Source organism: Fonticula alba (assembly GCF_000388065.1).
Source record: "Fonticula alba strain ATCC 38817 unplaced genomic scaffold supercont2.1, whole genome shotgun sequence".
Taxonomy (NCBI): Eukaryota; order Rotosphaerida; family Fonticulaceae; genus Fonticula; species Fonticula alba.
In genome coordinates, this window is record NW_009242971.1 from 1,614,784 (window position 1) to 1,624,809 (window position 10,026).

Consider the following 10,026-nt stretch of genomic DNA (forward strand, 5'->3'; position numbering starts at 1 on the left):
CCCCCCCCGTCTCTCCTTTCCCCGTCATTGTTGCCACCTTCGCCACCGTTCGTCAGTCGCACCATGTCTGAGGTCACCGAGGGGAACAGCCTCCCTGACCATATGACCCCGGTGCTCGCGGGCTCCACCCCGGGCTACACCGGCAAGAAGGGGAAATACCGCCGGGAGAAGCGTACGCCCACCCCCTCCTTACGCACTTGCTTTTGGTGTTGCCGTCGCGGCTGACATCCCCGCCCCCTCACCCCCCCCCCCCCCTTTCCTCATCTAGCCTGGGACACTGATGACATTGACCGCTGGAAGCCGGTCACCATCACCGCCGAGGAGTCTTCCGGGTCCTTCCTCGAGGAGTCCTCCTTCGCCACGCTCTTTCCCAAGTACCGCGAGAAGTATCTGAAGGAGATCTGGCCCGAGGTGACGCGGGCCCTGGACAAGCATGTGCGTTCTCGCGCCCTCCCCTCGCCACCGCCCAGCCCACTGGCGCCCCTCGAATCTGGCCTCATTTTGCTCCGCCTCTTCCGACCATGCCTTGGCCCTGGCCTGTCCTCCCGGCTCGCGGCTAACTCCCCTGCCTGTCCTGCACTCGCCCGCCATGTGCTCTTTGCACGTCTCCCCCCCCCCCTCGCACGCACACACACACACACACACAAAGGGCATTGCCTGCGTGCTGGACCTGATCGAGGGCAGCATGACGGTCAAGACCACGCGCAAGGCCTTCGACCCGTTCATTCTCTTCAAGGCGCGCGACCTGATCAAGCTCCTGGCCCGGTCGGTGCCCTTCGTCCAGGCGGTGCGCATCCTGGAGGACGACATGGCCTGTGACATCATCAAGATCGGCAACATCGTCCGCAACAAGGAGCGCTTTGTCAAGCGCCGCCAGCGCCTGATCGGCCCGGATGGCAACACCCTCAAGGCGGTGGAACTCCTGACCCAGTGCTACATCCTGGTCCAGGGTAACACCGTGTCCTGCATGGGTCCCTTCAAGGGCTTGAAGGTGGTTCGCCGCGTGATTCTCGACTGCATGAACAACATCCACCCCATCTACCACATCAAGGAGCTGATGATCAAGCGCGAGCTGGAGAAGGATGAGACGCTGAAGAACGAGAATTGGGACCGGTTCCTGCCGAAGTTCAAGAAGAACATCGGCCGCGCCGAGGCCCCCAAGCAGAAGAAGAGCAAGAAGACCGCGTCCGGGCTGCGGGCCGATGAGCACGTGTGCTCTTCCGATCTAAGGAGCTGATGATCAAGCGCGAGCTGGAGAAGGATGAGACGCTGAAGAACGAGAATTGGGACCGGTTCCTGCCGAAGTTCAAGAAGAACATCGGCCGCGCCGAGGCCCCCAAGCAGAAGAAGAGCAAGAAGACCGCGTCCGGGCTGCGGGCCGATGAGCCGGCCGCCGCCCCCGCGGCCGCCTCGCATGACGGGGACTTCGTCGAGTCCGATGACGAGTCCAACTTCAAGCAGCCCACCACCGCCGCCCCGGCCACCGGGCAGGATCCCAAGAAGAAGGCCGCTCCCAAGCCCAAGAAGAAGGAGTACACTCCCTTCCCGGTGCCGCAGCAGCCAGATCGGAAGAGCGTCGTGGTCGAGTCCGATGACGAGTCCAACTTCAAGCAGCCCACCACCGCCGCCCCGGCCACCGGGCAGGATCCCAAGAAGAAGGCCGCTCCCAAGCCCAAGAAGAAGGAGTACACTCCCTTCCCGGTGCCGCAGCAGCCGAGCAAGGTGGATCTCGCCATCGAGTCCGGTGAGTACTTCATGAAGCCGGAGGATCGCCGCCGGGCGGCCGATGCCCGGCGCCTGGCCACCCAGGCCGAGGTCACGCAGAAGCGCAAGGCCGAGCGCAACCAGTCCTTCGAGGCCCCGGCCGAGCGGCCCGCCGCTTGGACCAGTGCCAGCTTCGATGACGAGCTGGCGCCTCGGCAGTCGGCCGGCTCCTCGGGGGCGGCCAGCTCCATCGAGGAGCTCCGCAAGAAGTTCCAGGCCCAGGGCGAGGCCCGGCGGAACCGGGCCAACGCCTCGGCTGCCGCGGCTGCCTCCTCTGTGGCGGACTTCGTTGACTTCGACAGTGCGGCCCCCTCGGCCAAGCGCCCCAAGCGCTCGTGAGGGAGAGAAGGAGCAGCCCGGCCGTGTGAGGGGCCGGGAGGGCTGTTACGAGCCCTCCCGGGCCCTCTGCGCCCGCCCTCCGGCCGCCGCTTGCCGCTGTGTCTGGCAGCACGGCCTACCCTGCAGCCGGCCGGCGCCGCCCGGCCATTGCCTCACAGAGTGCGCTTGTGTGCACATACCCACGCACACATACCCAAGCACGCGCACAAGAAAAAACACACACATAGCATTTGCACAAAGGCAGGCGTGTCTGGCGCTGCCGCCCCCCCCCCCTCTCTCTCCCTGTCGAGGGCCAGCCCATCCTCTCCTGTCCCCTCCTCCTCCTCTCGGGCGCCAGAGAGAGAGAGCGAGAGAGGGAGGGGCGGGGGGTGGGCGAGAAAATACACACTGAATTGCCCCCCTGAATGGGTGATCGTTGGCAGATCGCCCGTGCCGTCGTTCTCGGTCGGGGAAAGCTCGCTCAACGAGCGGGCGGGCGGACGAGCGAGAGAGAAAGAAAGGGCGGCGGGGCGAATGGGAACAGAGGGAGGGAGACCCCTCACCACAGGGGAGAAAAGGAGCTGCGGCGCGAATAAGAGGTCTCTGGGGGGGGGGGGGGCAGGAGGGGGAGAAATGCCCCCCCGCCCCGCGGGCGTGCCTGACAGGGAGGGGGCCGGGCGGCTGACCTGCCCAGGCGAAGCCAGCGCCCGGGGCTTGAACTCTGTGTTTGTTTGCTTTTTCACCGGCACGAGAGGACCCGCCCCAGGGTCTGTTGGGCGACCCCGCGGCGCATGCATGCCTGCCCGTCTGCCTTCTCCCCCAGCGCCCTTTCCCCTCCCCCCTGCCCTCCTGCCTCCCTGTATTCCATCCATCCCCCTGCGTCCCCGCCTCCTCCCCCCCTCCGCTGGTTGTCAGCCATGACCGAGGCATTTCCTCTGTCGAGGTTTCCGCCCTCCACGCCGGCCGGCATGCCGATCGCCAAGCCCTCGGCCTCGCTTCGGGAAACCATCATCCGCTTGGCTCTGCTCTGTGTGAGCATCATCATGAATGGGTCATTCTTCATTCGTTCGGAGGATCGCGGCGGTCCGGCCAGCGTGTGGAAGAAGGCTGCCATTGTTGCCGCCGCGGCCAGCATCCTGCTCGCCATCAGGCGCGCAAATGGGGCTGCCTAAGTCCACGTAAGGGCCGTCCCTCCCCCCCCCCCCCTCCCCCCTTTGCCTCGCCTTACCACCTTGGGTGCTGGTTCTCTTGGGCCGCGCGCCGTCGGCTGCCACCACATCTCGAGCGGACAGATGAACACGACCCCAAGCCCCCCAAAAAGAGGAGACACACATCCACACCCGCACAGGCAGAAGAGCACTCAACTCGGCAGGGTGGGACACAGCCGCCATGGACCAGAGGGAAAGGAGGGGGGGGGGGCAGGGGAAGGCACGTGTGGAATGCTCCATTCTAGGTGACAATGTGCGAATCGACAACGGCAGAGGCCGGTCTTCTGGGGGGAAGAGAGGGAGGGAGGAGGTGACGCTACGCAGCCGGCGCCCGGGTGTGACTGAGGGAACCTGGCGCACGGTGGCAATGCCACCACAAGGGCAGAAGGACAGAGACAAGGGGGGAAGGGAGGGGGGGGGGGAGAGAGAGAGAGAGAGGGAAAAAAACGAGGGAGGTGGGGAAGGGCCAGCACGGCGGAGTCCAAACACCATGGCCATCTCTCTCACCGGAGATTGATCACCACAAAGGAGGCCTGACTGATGTCCTGAACCGGGGGAACACCAGACGCGGGGCCGGACGCCAAGGCTCCATCAGCGATGCCGGTGCCGGCGTCGGCGGCCGAAAGCGCGGGCGATGACGGCTCCGACCCACCGACCGAGGAGGATGCCACCGAGGGAGCCGGGGTGACGACCTGAGGCCCAGTCGGGAGGGCGCCCGTGGAAACCGGTGCGGGCCCCGAAGCCGGCCCGGCGGCCACCGGCGACACGCCGCCCGAGGCCGGGGTGGAAGGGACACCACCGGCGGCCGCGGCAGGCGCCGCCGCCGCCGCCGCCACCGCGCCGCCCCCAACCGAAGCACTGGCAGACTCGGTGCCACTGGCACCGGAATCCGCATGGCCGATGATCTCAACGACAAAGTCCTGCTCGTCCTCGAAGCTCTCGATCATGCGGTCGTCCACCTGCACGGTGAGCCCCTTCCGGGTGATGCGGTTGATCGACTGGATGGGCGGCAGGAGCTCGTAGCGCTCGGAGATCTTCCGCCGGAGGTCGTCCAGCGTCAGGCGCTCAAGGAAGATGGCATTGTACACCTGGTCGCCGGAACGCTTCAGCAGAAGACAGAGAACCGGGCGCTTCTTGCGACCGAGGCCGCCGCCGACGCCGGTCGGAGCGTCGGCATCCAGGGCCAGATCCCCAATGCCGGAGAGGTCAAGGCTTCGGCGCTGTGGCACAACGCAAGCGCACACACACACACAAGCACACACACACACACACACACACACACACGTGCATATGCATGACAGGAAGAGGAGGGGAACAGAAGGGAGGCGAGTCAGCACACACAAGCACACAAGGAGACACAGAGGGGGAGAGAGAGAGAGAGAGAGAGAGGAAGGGAGGGAGGACAGGCGAAGGAGAAAGGACGGAGGGGAGCGGGGAAGGATGAAGGAGGGCTGGCAGGGGAGAGGCGGCATGACCCCATGGGAGCCAGCCAGGCGCGCAAGAGGGGACAGCCACGCACCGAGCTCTGGTCTAGCAGGGTGGCATCCGCCAGCGACGGAGACAAGAAGGCCGAGCTGGGCGGCAAGTGCGGCGAAGCCATGCCCGGGCCGGAAGAAAGGAACTTCGACAGGGAGGAGGCAGCCACGGCGGACACAGCATGTGAAGGCGTGCGCAGGCGCTGACCAGCAAGGCCGCCAGCGGCCGTGATGGCGGCAAGGGAGCCGCCTTCGCCGGAGCCGGAGCCCAACAGGCCGCCGGGTCGCTGCTGCCCCGGATAGCCGCCGCCCAGGCCGTAGTGCGAGGAGGACGAGGAGGAGGAAGCCGAGGAAGAAGAGAGGTGGTGGCCATGGCCGGCGCCGGCCGAATGCGGCCCATGCGGATGCCCAGCCGCACCGCCGCCGCCGCCGCCATGGTGGTGGTGGTGGTGGTGGTGCGCGTGATGCGCATGGTGGTGAGAGTGGAGGGCATGCGGGTGGCCGGCCGGGGCAAGGGCATCGGCCGAGCCACCCGGACCGATGGCCGCGTCGCCGGCCACGCCGCTGCCGCCACGCCCGGCCCCAGGGCCGCCGGCCAGGCCGGCTGCCGCGCCATCCAGGCCCGAGGAGATCGGCATCCGCGCCGGCATCAGGACAATGAGATCCTGCAAATTGCCATCATCGAGGATGCGCGCGCGGCGCTCCAGCACAAAGCGCGTCGTCGGCAGGGACACCCGCAGCAGCAGGGCCAGGGTCGCCTCATTCGGAACCGGGGAAGTGGACCGGCCGCCGTTGTTGGCGCCGGCGCCGGCGCCATTGCCGCCGCCGGCGCCGGCTCCACCACCAGTGACCGAGGCATTCAGCACACAGGCGGCCGTACCGCCGCTGGCAACCTTCTCCTTGATGAGCTGCTGCTGCGCTCGCAGGGCGGCCGCCGCGGCCGGGTTCTCACGGGAGAGGATCTCCAGCCGGCGATCGGCGGCCTTCTGGTCGTCACGGTTCTTGCGCTGGGCACCCTTGTCGCGGAAGATCTGCACCCGGCAGTGGCTGCTCTCGAAGATGTTGTCTTTGCGGTCCTCGGTGTCCGCCTGCAGGCGGAGGTGGATCCCCCGCGCGCCCTTGGTCCGGCTGAACTCCGTGCTCAGGCAGTTGAGCTTGATGACCACCTTGGCCGGGCGGAGGCCATGCCACTGGAAGGACACCCCATCGAAGTCGGACGTGGTGTCGATGTGGCGAATGTTCTCCGAGGCAGCCTTGTCGATTTCCATCGGCCGAGCCGACCGTGAGGACTGCTGCACCAGCCACAAATGCCAGTTGTCGTGGCGCTCCAGCCGGTGCAGCGGGTCGTGGAAGCCCACTCGAAGGACCGTGTGGTAGGTGGTGTCACGCTGCTCCGGGTCCGAGAAGTTCACCGCATAGTACTGGCCCTTGTTCAGGTAGGACAGCGGCGCGTCTTCCACGGTGGCCGGGATGGTGGCAGTACTGACGTCCATGACGACATTGAAGCGGAGGGGCCTGTCAAGATGGACAGGTAAAGAGCCATACGAGGGGGGAATGGTGGGGGAGGGGGAGAGGGGGAGAGGGGGAGAGGAAGAAAGAGAGAGAGAGAGACTGGTAAGTGCACTTGCCGGAGATGGTGGGAAAAAAAACAGGCGCCCCCAGACAATGACGAGGAGCAACACAACGCCGGAAGACGGAGCACGCACTGCGGGACGGTCTTCGAGGGAGGAGGCTGGCCCTCGGCCATGACATAGGAGGGCCGATTGCCGGCGAAGCCCCCCATCGAGGCGTCAGAAGGCCCGTCGGCCCCGGCCGGCCAATCCGCCGGTGAGTCGTCATCCGGGACCGACCCATTGCCAGCAGCCGCAGCCGCAGCCGATGCGGAGGAGGAGGACGAGGACGAGGACGAGGACGAGGACGAGGGGGCCGAAGGGCCATGGCCAGCCTCGCCAGCAGCATCGGGCCCGGTGGCCGAAACGGACATAGACGCTGGGTGCTGCCCGGCGAAGTGCCCGCCACCGGGCGCCGCGGCCGAGGCACCGCCAGCCGAGCCATGCATGAACATGGAAGGGAAGCCCGAGCCAAAGGAGATCGAGGACAGTGGAAGCCCGGCAAACGCCGCGCCAACCGAGGCATACGGATTGCCGGCCGCCCCGACTGCCGGGCCGCCCGGGCCACCGGCAGGCATGTTCCACATGCTCGAATGGGGGCCGGTCTGAGAGGCTGCCGCCGCCGCCGCCGCCGCCGCCGCCGCCGCAGATGAGTAGTACTCCGAGGGGTGGTGCTCAGCACCCGGGGGGAAATGCCCGCCACCGGCAACTGAGCCGCCATACACCATGCCGCCGCCGGTGGCCGCGGCCGCGGCCGCTGCTGCCGCCGCCGCCGCCGCCGCCGATGGCGGCATGTTGGGCGAGGCAAATACCCCGCCGACCGGCGCCGGGAAACCGGCATCCGCCGACCCGACACCCGGGGGAGCCGGAGACATGGACATTTGCCCGCGCCCACGAGAGCGCGCCCCGCGGGCCATTCCCGCCGAAGGGTGGCGGAAGCCGCTGGACGGGCGCATGGTGCCCCCGCGGCCGGCACGCATGGCCGCGCTGCCGCCGCTTCCGCCGGCGCCGCCACCCGGCGAGGAGGGGTTGGAGGAGCCATCATCCGGCTCCTCCTTGGGAGGAAGCGAGGCGGCCGCCTGGATGGCCGCGGCCGACTGTGTCAAGGACGCGGCCGCCGCGCTGGCCGCCGCCGCGGCCACTTCCGAACTCCGGACCTTCTTGGTGGAAGAGTAGCCGACGGCCGGGCCGCTCGGGCCGCCCGGGCCACCGGCCCCCACGGCCCCGGGCTGGTCGAATTGATCGCTCGACGTGGCGGCCGGGGCATCCTGCCCGGCAGCCGAGGAATGGTGCGGACGCCGGGGGCGCTCGGCCACCGGGGCAACCCCCGCCGAAAGGGCTGGAGCCCCGGCGGCTCCGCGTGTGGAAACCGGGGCCCGCGCCACCGCGGCCGGGCGGCCGCCCGAGGCCTTGGCCGCCGGGGTGGCCGTCACGGCCAGGGGGACAGCCACGCCCGCCGCCGGCGAGGGAGTATCCTCCATCAGCAGCCCGGGGCTGGCCTGGCGCGAGTTGCCCTGCGAGTGGTCCGAGCGGCTGTCCATGGCGTCGAGATCATCCGGGCCCGTTGCCGAGTGACCCGCCTGGCGGTCAAGGTCGTCTTCGTCTGCCGGCGAGGCAGCATCATCCAGTGACGGAGGGGGAAGAAGCAGGGAGTCCAAATTGTCGGTCGAGGCGTTAGGCCGGGGAAGTTGGTCGCTACTGAAGGGGAAAAGAGAACCGCTGTGGCTGCCGCTGAAGCTGTCACCATCGCCGCCACCGCCACCACCACCACCACTGCCGCCACCGCCGGGGAGCCCCTCCGTGAAGGAAAAGGCCTCCCCCGAGGGCGCCCCCCCCAAGGAGGAGAGCGAATAGCTGGCGGCGGGCGAACCTGGAGCACCGCCCGAGGGCAGGAAGATGTGCGGCGCATTGCCATGGGCATGCTGCTGGTGCTGGGCATGCTGCTGGCCGGGGGTCGAGGAGGGTGGCTGCTGCGAGTACGCATGATGCGGGTGATGGGGATGATGGGCCCCGGCCGGGATGGGCCCCGACGAGGGGAAGGGGTGGTGGTGCCCGGCCGAGGGGCCGGATTGCGGCGAAAAGGGATGATGATGGGGATGATGATGGGGATGATGGTGACCCGGGGCACCGATGGCCATGCTGCCAGGCTGCGAGGAGTAGGGGTGATGCGCGCCGGTGGCTGCCGCCGCTGCTGCCGCCGCCGCCGCCGCCGCCGCCGCCGAATGGTGGTGCGCATGAAGCGGGGCATGGACCGCCGCTGCCGCCGCCGCCGCTGCCATGTATGCTCCCATGTGGGGGCCAGACGTGCCGCCGGTGCTCCCGCCATACAGATCATGCCCGGGCGAGGTGAGATACCCGTGAGTGGACAGGAGGACCGGATGCGCCAGGGCCCCGGAGTGCGAGAGCCCATGATGCCCATGGTAAGACCCATGGCCATGATGGCTGCCATGGTAGGCACCATGCGAAAGGGCCGCCGTGTGGTGGGCCCCGGACCCGGTGGCCCCACTGCCCGAGAGGTAGCCGGCCGCCCCGGCAGGGGACAACGGAACCAAGTGCCCGACGATGCCGGACTTGCTGCTGGCATGGTGGCCACCATGGTGGTAGGGGCTGTGCGATAGGCCGGTCCCGGAGATGCCATCATGCCCGCCGAGGGAATAGCGCCGGCTGGGAACCGGAGACGGGGGACCGGCGAGATCGCCGCCGGCACCGGCGTCGATGCCGGTCGACATCTCGGGCGATCCGCCCTCATCCTCATCCCCGGCGGACGGGAGGTCGGCATCGCCATCGATGCCGGCATCCCCCGGAGGAGGGGGGGACGATCCACCGTCATAAACCGCCGGCACGATGGCCGAAGAGGAGGACGAGGCCGAGGCACCGGCCGAGGACCCGACCTCATGCCCCATGAAGGCCGAGTAGCCGTGTGCCTGAGGACCCCCGGCACCCGAGGACCCCATCGGCCCGGGGTACTGCACCAGCAGTGGATGATGGTGCGGGTGATGGTGCGGGTGATGATGCGGGTGCGAGGACATTTGCATGTAGGGCAAGTGGTGGGAGGTGGCGCCGCCGCCGCCGGCCCCGGTGGCCAGGCGCCCGGCCGACGCCCCGCCATACAGGTGCCCGCCGGGCTGCTGGTGCCCGGCCGAGGAGTGCGGACGAAGCAGGCCGTGCGCCCCGCCGGCATGGTGTGCCGACACGGTGGACAGCGGGTGCGAGAAGGGCCCGCTGGAGCCGAGAGAGGTCCCCTTGCCGGTGTGGCGGCCTGTTGCCCGGTGCAAAGGACGGGGAGGAAGAGAGGGAGGGAGGGAGGGGGGGGGGGAGGGCAGGGAGAAAGAGAGAAGCCGGGATCAGCGACGGCCAGGGCAGAATGGGCATGACAGACGCATGGGGGAAGCGCACTGGAGACACCATCTTCAGAGTCGCCGGCAACAGGGTGCTCAGCGAGCACGTCCTCCGAGTGTACGGGCTGCAAGTCCTCCAGGTGCACATCGGTCTCATCGATCCCACGATAGTGAGAGAGGAGATCGACGTTGGAGTTGGATGCAAGGCTCAGGTCATCATTCTCGTGCTCGTCCGAATAGTCGGCGGGATACATTCTCTATTGGGCGAGTGGGGGTTGAGAAAAGGGGGGGGGGGGAGAACCAAGACAGGGGA

At 68.2% G+C, this 10,026-nt stretch overlaps 2 protein-coding genes across 3 annotated transcripts; one reads left to right on the plus strand and one right to left on the minus strand.

Annotated features, from left to right (window-relative positions):
• Positions 1-63: 63 nt before the first annotated feature.
• H696_00363 (hypothetical protein) lies at positions 64-3,254 on the plus strand (the record flags this gene model as incomplete). The annotated part of the gene is made up of 6 exons (XM_009494210.1): positions 64-172; positions 269-435; positions 650-1,210; positions 1,234-2,099; positions 2,213-2,262; positions 2,998-3,254. The coding sequence occupies 6 exons, from the start codon at positions 64-66 to the stop codon at positions 3,252-3,254; spliced, it is 2,010 nt and encodes a 669-aa protein (XP_009492485.1).
• A 277-nt stretch (positions 3,255-3,531) lies between these two features.
• H696_00364 lies at positions 3,532-10,013 on the minus strand (the record flags this gene model as incomplete). 2 transcript variants are annotated; one of them, XM_009494212.1, is made up of 6 exons in its annotated part: positions 9,772-9,967; positions 8,246-9,634; positions 6,472-7,978; positions 4,810-6,280; positions 3,798-4,510; positions 3,532-3,574 (listed from the first exon to the last, which is right to left on the minus strand). In XM_009494212.1, exons 1-6 carry the CDS (start codon positions 9,965-9,967, stop codon positions 3,532-3,534), a joined length of 5,319 nt encoding a protein of 1,772 aa, XP_009492487.1. The 2 variants fall into 2 exon arrangements, with proteins under 2 accessions (XP_009492487.1, XP_009492486.1); XM_009494211.1 differs by having other exon boundaries at positions 6,472-9,634; positions 9,772-10,013.
• Positions 10,014-10,026: the final 13 nt, after the last annotated feature.